This window comes from Esox lucius, chromosome 17 (assembly GCF_011004845.1).
Source record: "Esox lucius isolate fEsoLuc1 chromosome 17, fEsoLuc1.pri, whole genome shotgun sequence".
Taxonomy (NCBI): domain Eukaryota; kingdom Metazoa; phylum Chordata; class Actinopteri; order Esociformes; family Esocidae; genus Esox; species Esox lucius.
In genome coordinates, this window is record NC_047585.1 from 23,759,365 (window position 1) to 23,781,304 (window position 21,940).

A 21,940-nucleotide genomic window follows, 5' to 3' on the forward strand; every position below is an offset into this window, starting at 1 on the left:
GAAGTGTGATGTAAAAATGTTGTTTGGTGTAAATCTCACATCATATATACTTACTGTAAACAATAAAAAAAACACCTATTGCATTTCAATGGAAAAAAGGTACTAGACTTCAGTAAAAGGTACTAGTACTAGACTTCAGTGAAAGGTACTAGACTTCAGTGAAAGGTACTAGACTTCAGTAAAAGGTACTAGACTTCAGTAAAAGGTACTAGACTTCAGTAAAAGGTACTAGACTTCAGTAAAAGGTGCTAGACTTCAGTAAAAGGTGCTAGACTTCAGTAAAAGGTGCTAGACTTCAGTGAAAGGTACTAGACTTCAGTAAAAAAGGTGCTAGACTTCAGTAAAAAAGGTGCTAGACTTCAGTGAAAGGTGCTAGACTTCAGTGAAAGGTGCTAGACTTCAGTGGAAAACATATTCTACACAAGTCATTCGAGAGCTACATTTCTGAAGTTTCTCTGAAAAATCTCAAACAAACCTAAAAATGTTAGACACTTTAGGCTCCCAGCAACTTGAAAACAACCCACCTTATGTTAAGTCACTACTGGTTTAAAAAGCAAAACACACTATCTGTGAAAATAATTTAACATGTTGGCCCTGTCTGTGTGGCACGAGAGTTTGGTCATCAGCTGATGGGGCTGTCTAGCCTGGTGTGTGCGCAAACTGTAAAGGATCTGAGGCAACTGCACCCGCTAAACAGCAAACTTAAACAGAGAGCGTCTAGAGCAGTTGGACGCTAGTAGGGACCTATTAACTCTGGTGGGAACATTCATGATTGGATGGACTTCATTCATGTGGAAAGCTGTATGTACTTCAGTCCATCTTAAATGAGCTTGGGCCCAGAGAAGGCGTCAGTGGTTCTGAATCTTGTTTATGTATGGTTTCCTCTTTGCATGATAGTTTTAACTTGCATTTGTGAAAGCAACGGCGTACTGTGCTCACAGACAATGTTTTTAGGAAGTGTTCCTGAGCCCATGGAGTGATTTCCACTACAGAATCGGATTTGTTTTTAATGCACTGCCGTCTGAGGGCCCGAAGACCATGGCCATCCAACTGGTTTTCGGTCATGTCCCTTGCATATAGAGATTTCTCCGGAATCTCTGAATCTTTTAATGATAATATGTACTGTAGACCATGAGATCCCCAAACTCTTTGCAATTTTACGTTGAGAAACGTTATTCTTAAATTGTTGCACTATTTTCCCGCGCAGTGTTTCAGAGTGGTGAACCCCTCCCCATTCATACTTCTGACAGACACATCCTCTCTGGTACACATCCCCTCTTTTAATACCCAATCATGTTACTGACCTGTTGCCAATTGACCTAATATTGTGTGTTATTCCAAAAGGTTTATTTTTTTTTTTTATTACACAACTTTACCAGTCTTTTGCTGCCTCTGTCACAACTTTTGTGTTGCTGTTTCAACATTTGATATGTTGTCTTTGTGGAATTTGGAGATCATTGAATTCTGTTTTTATTCACATTTAATGCAGTGTCCCAACTTTGTTGGAAACTGGGTTATACATATACCATCAGTAAGTATATCTTACTTATTTTGAGTACTTCTCATGTTATTTGGATAGGTTTCACTGGTCGCACAATTAGTGGAACAGATTCCCTATTCAAGGACAATTACACCAAAAGGTATATTGACAGAAAGTGTAGTACAGTATTTTCTCGTATACACTAGGGACCAAAGGAAGAGACGAACAATGTGCACAGTTCAAATAATTTTTTGTTGCTCTCATGCCCAATAACTTTGGAGATCACTACTCAAGATCACAGTAGCTAAAAGTTAAATGGATAAATTCAAACCAAAGTTGAGATTTGCATTTAGATTTTGTATCCTATATATATACACACTTGTAATATATAAGCCCCAAAAATGTCACTAATTAACATGGGTATGAACAGAACCATTTTAACGCAGTGGTTTCTAGTCTATATGGTAATGCTTCACTGCAAATTAAGCTGGTATACTAACTTTAAAACAAAAAATGCATGAAATATAAACCCTTATATTTATAAACCCTTAAAATTCGTAAGTGTTTATTGACTATGACTCTTCATTTGCATATGTTTGGATAATTAGCTAAAGCCGATAGCCATAACTCTTGAACCGTTGAAGTTAGATATAGGCAGCAAACCTTTCTTTCTAAACCTGAATTTGTATGATTAGCATAACATAACCCACTACCAGCAACATAAATATGTAAAAGAAAGTAAAACAACTTTCGTCGTTTACACTATTCCAAGTTCAATATATTGACCACTTTTTAAACTATAACAAGCTAGCTAGCATACTAGATTTACTTCTGTATTCTGTAATTGTGGGGGAGTGTAGATCAGCTTAATTATTATTCCTTGCATTATTTCTCTTGCTTTCTCTATTGTTCTTCCCGTAAAAATCAACCACTTGTGTCAAAACCTCCCCCCTTCTTTCCCTCTCTTCCATTTCTTCTCCCTTCAGTTACTTTTGCCTTTCCACAGGGTATCTGCAGGTTTCAGCAAGCAAAATGTAAGACTTTTTAAGACTCTTTTAATTCCACTATGAATTCAAATTTAAGACCAATTTCACAACAACAACCCATGCAAAAAATCCATTAGGACACCAATTCGACTGAAGTACCCACAGTTGTTAGAGCAGTAAGCCTATTGCTAACAATAATGTTACTGGCAGAACTTCACAAGACTGTCGTCGTGATACAACCAAACAACAGAGAGAAATTCCAGGTGTTTGTTGGAGGCATTTTGCAGCATTTATTTTTGTGTTTCTCACACTTCATAAAATGTGATTTGAAAGATTTAATTCCCATAAATGTGCAAAGTTAAAAAGACACAGTAGGCTTTGTTTTCTTTCCCTTCAACAGATTTCAACCACTAAGCATAGTTTCTGTTGTCCAATAACTTCTGGTTGAATTTGCACTGTCCAATAATTCACAATTTGGTACCTGCAGGAAGTTCAACAGCCAATGTACACTATGTATATCTAGCTAAATTACCTAGCTTGGTACTAGCCAGCTATCTAGCTCATGAACAACCGGGTTGGGAGAAAAGCAGCCAACCGTCACAAGGGTCTTGCTGACATATAACATTCTGACTGAAATCGTGGTTTCTCACTGCTGGCAACCAAAGCAAAAATGCATTCTCAAACAACACATTACTTTTTGCATTACCTCTTCATAATTCTAACAGTACTTAAAACTTTTTAAAGACATTAAAAAGATGAAATAAGACAATTTACATTCATTTAGATTAATTAATTTAAGAGTTAAGGACCCACAGACATCCTGGCCCCACGAAGGGAGTGAAACTAAAAACAAATAATATTATTCTCTCAGCTCCAATGTGCTAATGGCAAGCACTAGCAAGACAGAGAGAAAGAAATCTGAAGAGACACCTCTGTCTGTCAAATCCACTGTGAGGGAACATTTTGGATTCAGCGTTCAATATGGGTAAGAAGACCATAAACATCCATTAAATCTACCATGGTGTCTCACAAGATTATTGAACCTAGACATTTTGATAATACTTGCTTATACGGCTCTGAAATTTAGTATTTGTCCCAATAGCACAGTAATGTTTCATATTCCCCCGACCCTGATTCCTTAGCTCCCCCAACAGCACCGTCTGTGGGTCCAATTGTACCCATGTATTCTGATCTGACAGACGTTGCCGGACCCGACTGGGAAAGGCATAAATACCTGCAGTAATAAGATGAACTGGGGAAAGCGTTGGATGGGCTTCACCATGAGACCATACAGGGTGATCCGGTCAACACTGGATGCCTGCTTCTTCTACACAACACAAGACAACTGGGTTTACATGAACAGAATAGTACAGATAGGAAATAATCATCTCCACAAAGAGAACGACACCTTTAGTGCTTATTCAGAGGAGCAATATATGGAGAGTGTATGAGTGTGGGTGTAGGAGCAGGTTAGGGTTAGTGAGAAAAAGTCTCTAGTGGATGTGCTGCTCATTAAAGAATCGGGAAGTGGAGGTGTTCAGACATCCGAGAGTATGAATGTGGGTGTAGGTCATAACACAGGGAATGAAGCCCTACTCTCTGTTTGAATAGGTAACGCTGGTAATAAAAGCCACAATGTGCATATTCAATACCAATTAAATATTACAGTAAAAAGGTTTACTCTACAGCATGTGAGTTACTAATAGATGCAAAATAAATATTCTCTACAGTATAAGTAATGCAGTGTATCGAACAACTGAAAACAATCTGGCCACTTTTAACAAAGTATCAAGACACCAGTTGAATATAGTGAGGGCTGAAGGAAATAGTAGCTGTCAACAGGTGACCATGTGTTAGAAGTCCATATTTAAAAGACCATAGCTACAAGAAAACATATGTAATGCAGTGTATTAGAATGGACTTTGTACTACACCTTTAAAAATTCCAGGAAAGCTGGTTTGGACAAGCATGCCTTTTTAATGAGGGCCATCGCATTGGTGAAGTTGTTGACATAGTCGCTGTAAACATCTAGTACCATCGACTTGGAAAACTGTGGAAATACAGAAAGGCAGGGGAATGAGAAAAGTAAGAGTAAAAAAGTACATCCATCAGCAAAATGTTTGGTTATTCAGGGAACAAATTTACTTTGGGACGTGTCATGCTTGGTTATTCATCTGTAAAGGAATCTGACATCTTTCTTTTGACATCTTTAAAGTTCTTAGAAAGTCAATAGCTACAATTTACAATCATATTCAAGGAAGGAAGGGTAGACAATGGCCATTTAAATCTGGTATTTACAACCCTGATCTGTTTACCATCCAGGAGACCAACAAACATCTTTCACAATCCATTAGAGTGGGCAGAGGTGGGGGGTGTTGACAGGATACTGCAGATGCATTGATTCAACACAAAGCAGGTTGCTGACGGCAGCAGTAGCTGGAGATGCAGTAGCAAGGAAATTAGAAAATCTTACATAGAAATTAACCATCTCCTTCATACGCTCTGCAAGCCAGGCACAAACAACACAGATAGTTAAAAATGAACAGCTGTGACAAATGCACTGTCAGGTGAAAAAGAGAAAGATCTCTTTAAAAAAAGAAGTGTTTATTTCCATCCCCCAGGCTTCCTCCCACCTCCCACTACATGCTCATTTGGCTGGTCTCAGGATATCAATGTAACATCGTAATAAACAACACTAGAAGGAAATCAGAGGGGTTGAAATGGCTTCTCTGATAGGTAAATAATGAGTACCACTTAAGTACATATGGACACATTGCAGAGGGTCAATACCAACTGGCCAGTACCAAAGCTATAAGTACACATATTCTGGGTGTATTTGTTAAAAAATAAGTCTCTGAACCATAGAATATGTATGTAACCATTGTTCCCTGACGGAGGGAATAAGGTGTCACACAAGAAATATTACACATGTTCTTGCATACCAGCTGATGATGAATAACATCACGCCTGATTAGGAACAAAACAAGATGGCAGCCCCACCGCCCAAGCTACAAAAATCAATAACACACCAGCTCATTTTGGCGTTTTGGGGCCCAAATGTCGTGGCACCATGTTACCTCTCTGGTGGAGCCTGCTGAAGCGAATGGAGCCAATCAAGTACAGCAAAGAAGCCCATGTCGCACTTCAAAAGCACCAAAAATATAGCCCGTCTGGACTCATCCCAGATCTAAGTTGAGTCCCCTTCTTTATGTTAATAATCCTTCTTCTAATGCCAAAAACCTAACCTTAACCCTATGCTGATCCCTAATTAAAAAGTTAACCGAATTGCAAGTGTTACACTAAACATGTGTCCCCATTCATCAAATGAGACATTTAACCAGTTTGGGGACATTTATAAAGTAAAACCTGTTCCCTCACGTTTGCACATACACACACAAACACACTAACCGAGGCCACAAATAGGTCTCCAATCTTCTCACTGTTGTCCCACTCAGCCACACGTGATGTCAGTGCAATCTGAAACATGGAGTGACACTGAGTGATCTCCCTTAGACGGAAGAATATGGGCCGAATCTTCCGTGGGCTCAGGATTCGTGGATCTGCCTCCAGCAACGGCCTCTGGTATTCCTGAGGAAACAGTAAACCCAGGTTAAAATATAAAAATGTTGCGCTAGATTTTATAAATATCAGCTCAATAGTGACACCACTGAGGTAGCCAATAGGTAATGTTTGCTGAATAAAAGAAAGGCCAAATAATATGATTTGTCATTTCAGGCCGACAGTAGCATGAGTTGAATGCTTTCAATGGAACGTGCAGAATTAAAACCTGTGGAAAAATAACCCCCCCAGTGTGTTAACCAGAAACCTGGGAGACAAAAATTAGATCCTTTCTTTTAACACTGTATAACACTGCTGTCTAGTATTTAAACCTGTCAACAAAAGTAAAATGTGCATGTGATTCTTGTGACATTTCAACGGAAAGAAATGTATGTCTATTGCAATCTGTGCAATCAAAACCTGCCAGAGGGACTCAGGGAAAATCCAGCAAAAAAGGCCATTCTTTGGAAACAACCATACAAATTTTCTCCCCTCCAAATTTCTTGCCCAATTTGCAATGGATTTTAAGTACATTGTATAATGATTGTGTGGAGAGCCAAGTTAACTCCTGCTTTTAGGTAAATAACAACAAATAAAACACATCATGAACAATGTGGGGAAAATGTGTCAAGATTTTTTCAAACTATTAACAATGTTGGTGGTGGGATCAGAGAGACCCCAAACTTTTGAACAGTAGTGTAGGTAATCTCAAAGAAAGTAATCAGATTAAGTTACTAAGTTTGAGTAATCCAAAAGTTATGTAACTGATTGAAATTTTAGACAGGTAGATTGTAACTGCAACAGATTACATGTAAAAAGTACCCTACCCAACCCTGCATATCAGTGTAATTGATAACCTATGAAAGTTGAAAATTATTGAAGAGGCATATCTTACCTGAAGTATTCTCCTGAGCGATTCAAGATATCTGTGCTCACTTTGAATTATAGAGCCCAGGATGTGGCGTCTTAGCACCTAAATACAGAGGACAGCCACAGAAATATTCAGTGATAATAATGGGATAAGAAAGGTTGGCTGTGAAAGCCTTGTTTGAATAAGGACTGGCTTTTTAGTTTTCCCTTTAAATGAGTAGGCCTGAATGAGGGATAGTAGGGATAGTTTCACAAAAATCATATTTGGTCTAAAAACACTTTAAATAGAGTTAAGTCTGAAGGGCATATCCAGGGCATTTCCGCTTGCTATGCAGTTTCTGCTAGATATGGTTGCACAGTTTCAATTCATGAATTTGGATTAAGCTAATAATGCTAACTTCAGGCTGGGACAGACTTATAGTATATTGAGGAATGTGGCTTCTTGTAGAGTATGACACCAGAGGCCTTCAGCTGGAGTGGAGAGTAAAAAATACAATTTCAGAGGAACTGGTACTTTTATCATTACTTTCCACATGCTGTAATTTTACTCAAGTCATTTTTGAGGAAAGAACATACTTTACTTCACAAAAGTACATTACAACTCCGCAGTCATGACACTTCCGTTTTTTTGAGCAATGGATGAGACCGGTGTCACTCCCGCTCGTTTCATGCTGCCTAGTACCACTGCTAGCAAATATTATCATTGTTAAACAGATCTAGCTGACACTGTCGTGAACAACTATCAACTGGAGGACTTGAACAGAGCAAATTACACCACCTTGCCACAGTTGCATGATATTTTTGTTTCAAATGTAAAAGAGGCAATACAGTCATGAAATGCTGTCTTAGCCTCCCCAAAGACACCCATAACGCTGCTTTCAAAAACTCTTCACCCAACCACTGCAAGCACATCAAGGTAAGGTTGGCTAAGTCATCTAGCACTAGCTACACTAGCTAGCCTCCACCAGGTGTCTCAAAATAAATAATATAAATAAAACCAGGTCATTAATAATGTAGTGTGTGAAGGTGAACTCCTCTTTTCTCTTGTGGACCTCTCTGCCTTCAAGGGAAGGATGACAACACTGAGCCCATGCTAATGGAAACCTCTGCTAAGGAAGTGTGGAAGAATGTAAAGCATTTGATAACCGGCAGCATAGCTTTCTGGGAGTAACATTTCATTGGATCGAACTGATAACACTGCAAATGTGATTTGCTGCACTGGCCTGCAGATGTCAGAGGAGGTCACATTCTTTTGAAGTCTTGGATGTTGCATTGGAACAGGTTTACTCTGAGTACCACAACCATGACAAGTTTGGCAGAACCGTCAATTTCCTTAAGGTTTTGCAGGTTTTTGAAGAGCAGGCTGTTTAATTACTGTTATGGAGTATTTCATTGTAATCTACTCTTATCACATAATACTATGTAAATTGTGTAATGACAATGTGTAATTGGCAATTATACAGAAATACAAAAATCATTAATGAAGTAATGTCCAGGCTGCTGTCTCCTCTTTTTCATTTGTTTCATTATTTGTAGGCCAGGAGAACTGGCCTTTCTAGAAGAAAAAGTTCCAACGCAATGGCACTGAATGTCCTGCAAGCAGAGACCAACTCCTACATGGATTGTTTATTATCCACCACATATTTTCTGGAAGAGAAGCTGGCTCTGGTGAACACTTCACTCAAGGTGTTAACCACTCTTACACAGCCTTCAACTTGGCCTCCACAAGAGATCTGGCAACGTGAAGAGGGACCCAGAACTAAGTGCTGCTGCCATTCTCCTCCCAAAATTCAAAACCAAGTAGACTGAAAGGAACAACATCATATAGCTGGGTTGGTCTACCTACAATAATTGCAAGGATTTCATTCTGTCTTAATAGTTGTCTGCAGAAGTGTCAACATAGAACTTTTTTAGTAGTGCATGAAATGCCTTTTGCCCAATTTACAGGAAAGGATTCCATCCAAATTCATATTGAGTTGGTGCGTATGAAAATGTAAAGTCCATGTGTCCATTCCTCCAATAAGGATACATTCTTTTCTTGCATGAGGCCAAGATAGAGCCAAGCTGGTGAACTTGATGGTTACCTGGCATGCTCCTAAGATGGAGCTACTTCACACACTCCCCTGCATTAAAGAAGCTGTCAGGATCAACACTCTGCTGCCCACATCTGCTACATGAGAAAGGCTCTTTAGTTGTGCAGGACTCTTTGCAATTAAAAGAGCCAAACTGGGCTGGAAAAACTTTGACAACCAGCTTCTGCTAAAGCTGACAAAGAAATATACAAAGTAGATTGGACTTGAACTATGTTGCGTTATCCTTGAGCTCAGATTTTATTTCTTTTTCAGATGTGAAATTGTATGTATTCTTCATTCTTTTCGAACAAATCTTTTTGGTGAATCATGATTCATGTTTAATCTCAGTAGGACAATCGAACAATGAACAAAATGAATGGTGATCCATGTCTTTCAGATCTTTGAATTTAGTTCACCAGAACGAACAATGAACTAAATGAACAGTGATCCATGGCTTTCAGATCTTTGAATCTTGTTCACCAGAAGGAATGATGAACAAAATGAACGATGATCCACGGATCTTCGAAATCTCATTCACTGGAAGGAACAATGATCCAAGCATCTTCGAATCTCATTCACCGGATGGAATAATGATCCACCGATCTTTGAATCTCATTCACCGAAAGGAACGATGATCCACAGATCTTTGAATCTCATTCACCGAAAGAAATTATGAACCTGTTACAATCGCATACCCGGTTGTCAAGGAGAGAGTAATTCAATTATTTATTGCAGCATTTGATAGTCTATTAGTTCATGATGTTACAGGCTCAATCTCTTCTCTTCTTACTGTAATGTTGGTTACAAGCTGATATATACATTGACCTACCTAGCAAAGATCAGGTTTCCAAGACAGTAACCCCCATGTCAAACGGTCATTGTAAACATTCCTGTGGTTATCAGAACGCAACCTACAGAGAGATAATCTAAACAGAGAGGTTTCTGTTCTCATTATCTAGGCACATTCACTTCCAATAAAATACATTCATATTGTAATTGTTAATGCTCAGATTCCGCAGATCTTTAGGCACTTTGGATCACTTGAGAAGGATCTTTCGGATCTCCAAGTATCTCATTTATTATCATGCTTAATGTTCCAAAGTAAGAAACATTAGCTACAATAAATATTAGGACAGTAGGCTAATAGTAGGTTATTCAGCTGTCAAGTGATTGTTATGTACATGTCTGTTGGTAATACCGTAACTGTCAGGACTCGATTAAACTGATCAGATCAGAACATTTTCTCATGGTCCTTTTAATCCCACGATGACTGGAAGGATGGACTTTGACTAAGGAGAATGTACCATAAGTCTTTTGGATCTCTGAGTCTTTCATTTATTATCATCCTTAATGTTCCAAAGTAAGAAATGTTAGGAACAATAAATATTAGTACAGCAAGCTGTTATTCAGCTGTCAAGTGATTGTTATGTACATGTCTGTTGGTAATACTGTAACTGTCAGGACTGGATAAAACTGATCAGATGTATTCATAAACTTTTTCTAATGGTCTTTTCCCGCGAACAACAGAAGGAACGGCGAAGGAGAAGAGAGCATATGTCTTTTAATCTTTTGGATCTCCGAGTCTCTCATTTATTATCAGCCTAATAGACCAAAAAAAGGTATTTGCTCAGTTATCATCTATTAGATTAAAATAGTAGTATTAGTACATTTGAAAAGTTGTATTGATAGGATGAATATCATTACATTTAAAATAAACTTTTATTAGCCTAGTATTTAATAATGATTTCTTTCTATCTAAATTGAACCTTGATCTTGCCTCTTGATTTTGACTCTGCACAATGTGTTGCACTTGTGGGTTTTTTGTACAATAAATAATTTTTAAATGTTCTAATAATAAAGATAATGAACATGGTTTTGATGATGGCTGTAACACATGATATGGTGTAGCATTTACTCGTAGTTACTACGAGTACTACGGTTCCTTCCTTCCTTTTCCAACCTTTATTACAAGTTTAGGCCGACAACAACTGCTTTGTTGTATATAAGATGAGAGCTTTCACAACGAGTCAATAAAAATGTCGACTGTGTGGACCTATTTTAAAGTTTTGTATCAGGACAACAGAATTGCCACTTGAAATATATGTTCTACTAAAACATGAAGAGGCAGTTCAACCAAAAATGTCAACAATTCGAACCAGTGATGTGCGGTGAGGTCTGGTCAGGTCAGAGTACGCAATGAGAAATACACTAAAAGCTGAGTCTACTCATTAGTCAGTTGGACTTCTAGCAAATCTATTTTGATTATACAGGTGCTGGTCATAAAATTAGAATATCATCAAAAAGTTTATTTATTTCAGTCATAACATTCAAAAAGTGAAACTTGTATAATGTATACATTCATTCCACACAGACTGATATATTTGAAGTGTTTAATTATTAACATTTTGATGAATTCAGTATCTCCGAAAATTTGAATATTACTTAAGACCAATACAAAAAAAAGATTTTTAGAAATGTTGGCCAACTGAAAAGTATGAACATGAAAAGCTTGAGCATGTACAGCACTCAATACTTAGTTGGGGCTCCTTTTGCCTGAATTACTGCAGCAATGCGGCGTGGCATAGAGTCGATCAGTCTGTGGCACTGCTCAGGTATTATGAGAGCCCAGGTTGCTCTGATAGTGGCCTTCAGCTCTTCTGCATTGTTGGGTCTGGCGTATCGCATCTTCCTCTTCACAATACCCCATAGATTTTCTATAGGGTTAAGGTCAGGCGAGTTTGCTGGCCAATTAAGAACAGGGATACCATGGTCCTTAAACCAGGTACTGGTAGCTTTGGCACTGTGCAGGTGCCAAGTCCTGTTGGAAAATGAAATCTGCATCTCCATAAAGTTGGTCAGCAGCAGGAAGCATGAAATGCTCTAAAACTTCCTGGTAAACAGCTGCGTTGACCTTGGACCTCAGAAAACACAGTGGACCAACACCAGCAGATGACATGGCACCCCAAACCATCACTGACTGTGGAAACTTTACACTGGACTTCAAGCAACGTGGATTCTGTGCCTCTCCTCTCTTCCTCCAGACTCTGGGACCTTGATTTCCAAAGTAAATGCAAAATTTACTTTCATGATAGAACATAACTTTGGACAACTCAGCAGCAGTCCAGTCCTCTCCCAGGCGAGACACTTCTGACGCTGTGTCTTGTTCAAGAGTGGCTTGACACAAGGAATGCGACAGCTGAAACCCATGTCTTGCATATGTCTGTGCATGGTGGTTCTTGAAGCACTGACTCCAGCTGCAGTCCACTCTTTGTGAATCTCCCCCACATTTTTGAATGGGTTTTGTTTCACAATCCTCTCCAGGGTGCGGTTATTCCTATTGCTTGTACACTTTTTTCTACCACATCTTTTCCTTCCCTTCGCCTCTCTATTAATGTGCTTGGACACAGCTCTGTGAACAGCCAGCCTCTTTAGCAATGACCTTTTGTGTCTTGTCCTCCTTCTGCAAGGTGTCAATGGTCGTCTTTTGGACAGCTGTCAAGTCAGCAGTCTTCCCCATGATAGTCTAGTTCTGTAGGCTACACAGAAAGACAATTTAAAGGCCCTTGCAGGTGTTTTGAGTTAATTAGCTGATTAGAGTGTGGCACCAGGTGTCTTCAATATTGAACCTTTTCACAATATTCAAATCTCCTGAACTCCAAACTGAATGTCAGAATGGGAAAGAAAGGTGATTTAAGCAATTTTGAGCGTGGCATGGTTGTTGGTGCCAGACGGGCCGGTCTGAGTATTTCACAATCTGCTCAGTCACTGGGATTTTCACGCACAACCATTTCTAGGGTTTACAAAGAATGGTGTGAAAAGGGAAAAACATCCAGTATGCGGCAGTCCTGTGGGCGAAAATGCCTTGTTGATTCTAGAGGTCAGTGGAGAATGGGCCGACTGATTCAAGCTGATAGAAGAGCAACTTTGACTGAAATAACCACTCGTTACAACCGAGGTATGCAGCAAAGCATTTGTGAAGCCACAACACACACAACCTTGAGGCGGATGGGCTACAACAGCAGAAGACACCACCGGGTACCACTCATCTCCACTACAAATAGGAAAAAGAGGCTACAATTTGCACAAGCTCACCAAAATTGGACAGTTGAAGACTGGAAGAATGTTTCCTGGTCTGATGAGTTTTCGCTTTCTGTTGAGACATTCAGATGGTAGAGTCAGAATTTGGCGTAAACAGAATGAGAACATGGATCCATCATGCCTTGTTACCACTGTGCAGGCTGGTGGTGGTGGTGGTGTAATGGTGTGGGGGATGTTTTCTTGGCACACTTTAGGCCCCTTAGTGCCATTTGGGCATCGTTTAAATGCCACGGCCTACCTGAGCATTGTTTCTGACCATGTCCATCCCTTTATGACCACCATGTACCCATCCTCTGATGGCTACTTCCAGCAGGATAATGCACCATGTCACAAAGCTCGAATCATTTCAAATTGGTTTCTTGAACATGACAATGAGTTCACTGTACTGAAATGGCCCCCACAGTCACCAGATCTCAACCCAATAGAGCATCTTTGGGATGTGGTGGAACGGGAGCTTCGTGCCCTGGATGTGCATCCCACAAATCTCCATCAACTGCAAGATGCTATCCTATCAATATGGGCCAACATTTCTATAGAATGCTTTCACCACCTTGTTGAATCAATGCCATGTAGAATTAAGGCAGTTCTGAAGGCGAAAGGGGGTCAAACAGTATTAGTATGGTGTTCCTAATAATTCTTTAGGTGAGTGTACAAGTTTCACTTTTTGAATTAAATTACTGACATGAATCAACTTTTTGATGATATTCTAATTTTATGAACAGCACATGTGTCATTAGATTGGAACTATACACGTTTTAAAGAGAAACAAGTAAGGCCTACAAAATCAGGGAGCAGGCCACTACTTTTTGGCAGGATATCCCTCAAACATCTAAACTAAACACAGCCTTGAATTTGTGATGATTACATGCTACTCCATTTTCACCTGCCCTTCACGTTTGATGATAAACATGGTGATGATTAAAGAAAATTCTATTTATCCCAACCTTTGAATGCCTTTTGGCGGGCATTGCCATTTTCAAGGTCGCTACGCAGCTCCCACTCCAGGGTAGGGCGTGTTCTCTCACATGTCTACACATGTTTTGGACATCGCTTACCTACCTATACTACTGACTATATACAGTTGTCCTCATAACTTTGCATACCCTGGCATAAATTGTGAAATTTTGGAATTGAATTTAAAAAACATGACTGATCATGTAATTAAGGATAGTGATCTTATGAAGCCATTTATTAACACATTGTTGTTTGGCTCCTTTTTATATCACAATGATAACAGAAATCACCCATATGGCCTTAAATCAAAAGTTTACAAACCCTTGAATGTTTGGCCTTGTTACAGACACAATTTCCCACACCTATGGCTTTTTAAGTTAGAATTAGTGTATAAATAGTCAATGAGTTTGTAAGCTCTCACATGGATGCACTGAGCAGGCTAGATACTGAGCCTTGGGGAACAGAAAAGAACTGTCAAAAGACCTGCAAAACAAGGTAATGGAACTTTGTAACGATGGAAAAGGATATAAAAAGATATCCAAAGCCTTGCAAATGCCAGTCAGCAATGTTCAATCAATTATTAAAAAGTGGAAAATTCAGGGATCTCTTGATACCAAGCAAAGGTCAGGTAGACCAAGAAAGATTTCAGCCAAAACTGCCAGAAGAATAGTTTGGGATACAAAGAAAAACCCACAGGTAACCTCAGGAGAAATACAGGCTGCTCTGGAAAAAGACAGTGTGGTTGTTTCAAGGTGCACAATACAAAGATACTTGAACAAAAATGAGCTGCATCCTCAAGTTGCCAGAAAGAATCTTTTACTGCGTCAATGCCACAAAAAGGCTTGGTTCCAATATGCCCAACAACACCTTGACATGCCTCACAGCTTCTGGCACACTGTAATTTGGAGTGACAAGACCAAAATTGTCAGTAACGGTACGGTGTTGTGGGAGTAAGGAACCAGGTGCAGGCAGGGGTAGTCGGTGTTGAATCTTTAATTAACTTAAACAAACACCAAGCACAAACAAAACACAGTGAAAGAAAAGGGCTGACTTAAGCAGCAAAACAAACTTAAGTAACAGGTATGATGAACTTACAAATAACGGCAACACACACAACAACAACAATGATCCATGATGTGGGGAGCAGAGGGGAAACATTTAAACACATACTAATGAGTAGATAGGGACCTGGTGTGCATGATTAAGACGTGACAAAAAAAGTCTGGGATGCGTTCATGTGTGAAATGGGAAGTGAAAGTGCACGGAACGGTGGCACTGCTGCTCACTGCACCATGACAAAAATAGAGCTTTATGGTCACAACCATAAGTCCCATGTTTGGAAAGGGGTCAACAAGGCCTACAGTGAACAGAATACCATCCCCACTGTGAAGAATGGTAGTGGCTCACTGATGTTTTGGGGGTGTGTGAGCTCAAAAGGCATGGGGAATCTAGTGAAAATTCATGGCAGGATGAATGCAACTTGTTATCGGACAATACTGGCAGACAATTTGCATTCTTCTTCACGAAAGCTGCACATGGGACACTCTTAGACTTTTCAGCACAACAATGACCCTAAGCACATGCCAATTTGACCCTCCAGTGGTTACAGCAGAAAAAGGTGAAGGTACTGGAGTGGCCATCACAGTTTCCTGACCTTAGAATCATCAAGCCACTCTGGGGAGATTTCAAATGTGCGGTTCATGCAAGACGACCAAAGATGTTGCATGACCTGGAGGCAGTTTGCAAAAATCGAATGGGCAGCTATACCACCTGCAGGAATTTGGTTCCTCATAGACAACTATTACAAAAGACTGCACGCTGTCATTGATTCTAAAGGGGGCAATACACAGCATTAAGGACTAAGGGTATGCAGACTTTTGAACAGGGGTCAGTTCATTTTATTCTTTGTTACCATGTTTTGTTTTATGATTGTGCCATTCTGTTATGACCTACAGTTGAATGTGAATCCCATAAGAAATAAAAGACGTGTTTTGCCTCTCACTCATGTTTTCTTTACAAATGGTACATATTTCCTATTCTCCAAGGGTATGCAAACTTTTGAGCACAACTGTATATACAGCTCTGGAAAAAATAACTCAGTCTCTACATGTATGGCAGCCATTGCATTCCAGTGTCTGTTAAATTCCAATACAGGCACACCTCATATTACTATATTAGGTACTGATTAGGTGATTACCTGAACCAAAACTAATTTAATGAGGAAAAGTATAAAACAAAACAATGCTGTGATCATCACTATCCTCTTGCAATAGAACTAGCTGGATGGCAAAAATGTGTAAAACCACCAGTGAAAGGTTAAGTTGGCAACATAAACACCATACCTAAAGCATATAGGCTAGTTGTGGCGGTTGCCTGATCAAAACTAGTGGGCTAACATTGACAGGTAACCTACTTTCTCAGCCGATATGATTTTCATGAGAAATAATTAGCCATTTCACAAATTTAAAAAGCAACTAAACCATTCAGCGATCAATGGAAATAGCTACTGATAGCCTACATGATTGCTTAAACCATAGTCGTGGCAGTTGCCTAATCAAAACCAGTACTATTCTAACATTAACAATGTACCTTATTCGACAAAAGTTATGGCTACAGCGAGCTGTCAACTGCTTTATGAGTTCAACTCCCCATTCTTGATCAGCGATGTTCAACAAACCTGGCTAAATACTGTACTCAGTTTAGTAGGCTAACACCACTTGGTTTGTTGCATAGATGTTTTGTTGCGAAGTAGCACCGTTACATTTTTTTTAACCAAAAAAGCAACCTCCAAGTGAGGTGGCTTCCATGCAGAGATAAATGCAAATAGCTGCTGATCCATGATTACTTCGTCCCAAAACGATTAATATTTGAACAAACCAAAAATCATCCATTTATGGAGCAGTTACTGGATGAAAAAAGCCAAGTGGTGTGAACTCTGCTACCACCTTTGGTAGTTGGGGGCTTCGACACAAACTACACATGCTGTATGGCTACCAAGTCAATAATCTTTACTAACACAAATCAGTGATGTGTGGTGAGGTCTAAGTAGGCAACGAGAAATGCACTAAAAGTCTACTCACTAGTCAGGTTGAACCAGGGACGTCACTAGGCCTATTTTAGGGGGGATTTGGCCATAAAAATGTAATGTATGGAAATTGTTTAGACAAGTTGCACTTGCGCGACAGACCAGACGTCATGGAATATCAAAGTGATCAGTCTTTTTTATCTTTACTGGAAGGCAAGAAAGCTAGCTACAACTTTCTAGTAGACACTTCAAAGAAGACTAAGATCTGTCAATTGTAATACAAATTAAAATTAATTATAATGTAATTGAACAAAATGGTAAGGTGGTCAAATATTGGGGAAGGTGACCGATAATAGGGGGTTGTATTTGTAACGACAACACTATAATCAACTACAAAAAATATTAATTTCCCATTAATGAGATGTTAGCTAACAATTTTATGTCACTAATAATCATTAGGAACACAGTTGGAAAAACTGTGCGTCTTTCACAGATTAATATTTGTTTGGGTTTGAAGTTAATGTATTGCAATGTACTCTGTTCAGAGGAAGGGAGATCCGGTTGTTAAATGTTTCTTTTCTTAATTATGATAAATTTTTTAATGACTTTATTCCGAGATGAACGGGCTGAAGACAAAATTTGTTTTTGAAATGATTCAGAATGATTCAGAGAAATCTCAATTAGAAACAGAATATAATGTGTGTAGATGTTCATTTACTATAAACTATAGTTGACCAAAGTATTTTGGCTACATACTGTAGTATAGTATACTGTTTTTCTAACTTTTATTGGTGTTGGATGGATGAAGACAGAGTGAACTTTAATTTCTTTATTTTGGTAGGATTTAAGTCATATTAGATCAGTGTCTAACACAAACAATGAGACAGGTATACTTTTAGCCAACCTTGACCAAAAATACCTGTATTTTGATAGATTTTACACCCATTGTTACTCTAAAAATACATGATGAAAAGATGTTTTGGGGAGTATGCCCAGACCCCAAAAACGAGACTTAGCGCCCCCATCCATGATTTTCTTGTGACGTCCCTGGGTTGGACCCCCTAGCAAAACTATTTCTGTCACGTGTTATTAGATTGGAAGCATACACATTTTAAAGGGAACTGCTGTCGTTGTCCCATACACAAATCTATTGAGACTGCCCTGGACTATTCCTTAAGCATAGAAATATTTTACTACATCGATCGCAGTACATTCCCATAGCACATCACCATTTCATCTGCATGAATCTTTTCAAAATCTCATCAGTGCAGCCTATTTCCCACTGGTATGCCATGCCTCGTTTGACCCTTTACAAAACAACCGATTAAGCAAAATAGTAACGTGTCTGATTGACAATCCAAAAATCAAGGAAACAAATATAGCCTATAAAAAATCAGAGAGTAGATGAACCAACTCTTGGAAAAAAAGAGCTAAAAAAGTATTTGTAAATTTACTTTGTTTGAAGACGAAATCCATTCACCTACCCTTTTGAACGAATTTGGATCGCTGTTGACAGATTATTCTAGTGAGTGTAGCCAGCCCTTGACCGCACAGTGTCAGCAGTTGAGAACATCAGGCAGGGATTGAAAATAGGTTGCCTCGCCTAGCTGGCCCATTTATGTCGGTGGACATCAGAATAATATTTGTAATTGTGGAAAATGCCATGGTCATAAGAAAGGTACAAGGTACGTGGGAGAAGAGACTTGAGGCTTCACTTGTTGCCATATCTGTAAGGTCTGTTCACAGTTCCATCTGTCAACCACATCACCAGGACAACATATAGCTTCCAGATCCCAAAATCCTCCAGATCCCGATCACAACGAACACAGCACTCCTCCCAGCTTCCAATCATCGAATACTAAGTACCATTCAAAAGTTTGTGTTGATCCTAGCATGCCTTCCGTGTTTACAATTTAGCTTATCCTAGACTGTACCTTCGCCTGAGCCTTTTTGACATACACACTTAATTTGGATTTTGTGTTCATCCTGCTGCTTTTGTGCGTGTGCCATTCTTCTTATATAAAATGGGTCCTACTCTTTTAAAATTGCTGCTAGTTTACATAGTTATCTATATTATTGCTATACTTGCTATATCTGTAATATTCAATACTTCTACCGATATTGTTCATATTTATGACTCAAGGCTTTAAGGATCAACTCAGGGAAAGTGGACTGTCACCAAAATAAGATTTTTGGACAAACTATCCCTTTAAACGAATGAGGGGGCGGAACTTTAACATTCAGATGTAGAAATCAAGCCCCAAGCGGCAGAATCAGACTGCGAAGACAGTGAGTGCTGTTTTAGATCCTTGGCGCGTCCCCATGTTGCCCATCACTATTCCTAGTTTAAGCACATGAATAAGGTATCGAATAAGGTATTCACCAAGTGAATAGGCTACGAGAAAGATGCATCTTTGCGGGTCTTTCCCAGGAATCCTTGCATTAAATAGATATTTTAAGTGCCAGTGCATAGGATTACACTTGTAATTTAAGCAATTATTTACCCCTAACTACTCTTGGAATGGACCTATGCACTGGCGTTGAAATCAACTTGTTATCCAAATGAGATCCCCTGTGAGAAACCCTCTGTTTTTGTAGACATTCATCACATGAAGAAAAGGACATTTGGAAAAAAAATATTGGCTTTGTAGACGTTTTTCCCTTTGTGTATCTTTCATTTCTTTGTGTAACTAACCTTATTCTATGTCTCAGTGGGGCACGGGACTTTTCTTATTCAAATATTGGGAAAGATAACTTGTATAATTAAAATGAGCTGAAATTAGAAGCTTCATCAGAAGCAACATTTTCATTTAATTTATGACAGGGTAGAAAGTTGGACATGTCAAATGTCAAAACATCAGTATCGCCCAATCATTTTCTTATGGGTGCATCCCTAGTTTATATAATTTCAATTCACAGAGTACTTTGGCATATAAAACCTGCATACATACAGCATGAGCCAACATTTTAGAAACAGTTACTGAATCATGAGTATTTAAATTGTTTCTCTATTTTCCACGTAGAATAATAATGACAACATAAAAAATATGAAATAACTCATATGGAATCATCTAATAACCAAAAGAAAATTTACAAATCAAAATACATTTTGATTTTAGATTTGTCAAAGTAGTTTCCCTTTTTTTTATGACAGAGTTGCACACTCTTGGAATTCGGTCAACAAGCCTCATGTAGTCGCCTGAAATGCTTTTCCAACAGTCATGAAGGATTTCCCACATATAATGTGCACTTGTTGGCTGCTTTTCCTTTAATCTGCGGTCCAACTCATCCCAAACCATATCAATTGGGTTGAAGTCGGGTAACTGTAGAGGCCAGGTAAAAAGATTTAGCACTCCATCACTCTCCTAATTGGTCAAATTGCCCTTACACAGCCTGTAGGTGTGTTTTAAGTAATTGTATTGTTGAAAAACAAATGAAACACAAACAAGATGGGATGGCGTATTGCTGCAGAATGCTGTTGTAGCCATGCTGGTTGAGTGTGCCTTGAATTCTAAATTAATCACAGACAGTGTCACCAGCAAAGCACCCCCACACCATCATACCTCCTCCTCCATACTTCACAGTGGGAACCACACCTGCAAAGATCATCTGTTACACAACTCTGCATCTCACAAAGACATGGCAGTTGAAACCAAAAATCTTAAATTTGGACTAATCAGACCAAAATACTGATTCCCACTGATAAAATGTCCATTTCTTGTTTGTTTTGGCCCAAGCAAGTCTACTTTTATTCCTTTCCTTCAGTAGTGGTTTCTTTGCAGCAATTTGACCATGAAAGCCTGTGTCACGCAGTGTCCTCCAAACAGTTGATGTTGAGTTGTGTCTGTTACTTGGGTTGCAATCTGAGGTGCAGTTAATTGCTGATTTCTGAGGCTGGTAACTAATGAACTTTGCCTCTACTGCAGAGGTTACTCTGGGTTTTCCTTTCTTGTTTCAGTCCTCATAAGAGCCAGTTTCATCGTGCTTGAAGGTTTTTCCTACTGCATTTGAAGAGACATGAAACTTTCTAATTTTTTTGGGATTGACTGACATTCATGTCAAAAAGTAATGAAGAGCTGTTGTTTTTCATTGCTTATTTGAGTTTTTCTTGCCATAATATGGACTATTACAATTCAGACATAATGATAGTCTTCTGTATTCTAAGCCTAATTTGTCACAACACAACTGATTCTCTCAAATGCATTAAGGAATGAAATTCCACAAATCAACTTTTAACAAGGCACACCTGTTAATTGAAATGCATTCCAGGTGACTACCTCATAAAGGTAGTTTAGAGAATGCAAAGAGTATGCAAAGCTGACATCAAGGCAAAGGGTGGCTATTTTGAAGAATCTACAATATTTAATATTCTTTGATTTGTTCATCCACATCATGATTCCATGATTTGTTGTGTTATTTCATAGTTCTTATGTCTTCACTATTATTCTAATAATAAAAATAATGAAATTGAATCAGTAGTGTGTCCAATCTTGTGACTGGTACGGTATATGTATACTCACCTGTTGGCTGCTCAGTCCCTCTGGCATGGGGCTCAGCTGTGCAGGGGGATGTTTCACATCTGAAATTGCCATATCCAGGTACCCTGCATCATCATGCACATTCTCTACAGAGGGACACACAATTTTTTGTGTTATGATTATATATGTTAATTCAGTGCAACTTAGCACCACATTAAACATTACAGTAAACATTAAGTCTGTATCCACTTTAGGATTCAGTTTTAACAATAGCAAACAGAACATTTTGGGAATTTGAGAAATAATTTACAGTGCCCTAACAACAAAGCCATGGAACAAAACATAATTTTTTTTCACTTTATTGAGTTTGTAACACACTGGTGCCTGGAAATTGCATATTTGCAGTAAACCACTTTACA

At 38.8% G+C, this 21,940-nt stretch overlaps 1 protein-coding gene across 7 annotated transcripts in view; it reads right to left on the minus strand.

Annotated features, from left to right (window-relative positions):
* arhgef10la (Rho guanine nucleotide exchange factor (GEF) 10-like a) overlaps positions 1-21,940 on the minus strand; it is a 203,312-nt gene that overhangs the window by 147,820 nt on the left and 33,552 nt on the right. For all 7 annotated transcript variants that reach the window (XM_034287227.1, XM_010881719.3, XM_034287226.1 and 4 more), the window contains 5 exons: positions 21,564-21,667; positions 6,920-6,997; positions 5,875-6,054; positions 4,400-4,516; positions 3,701-3,793 (listed from right to left, as the gene is read on the minus strand). In XM_034287227.1, the coding sequence (XP_034143118.1) occupies positions 3,701-3,793; positions 4,400-4,516; positions 5,875-6,054; positions 6,920-6,997; positions 21,564-21,667 (572 nt within the window). The remainder of the gene's footprint in view (positions 1-3,700; positions 3,794-4,399; positions 4,517-5,874; positions 6,055-6,919; positions 6,998-21,563; positions 21,668-21,940) is intronic.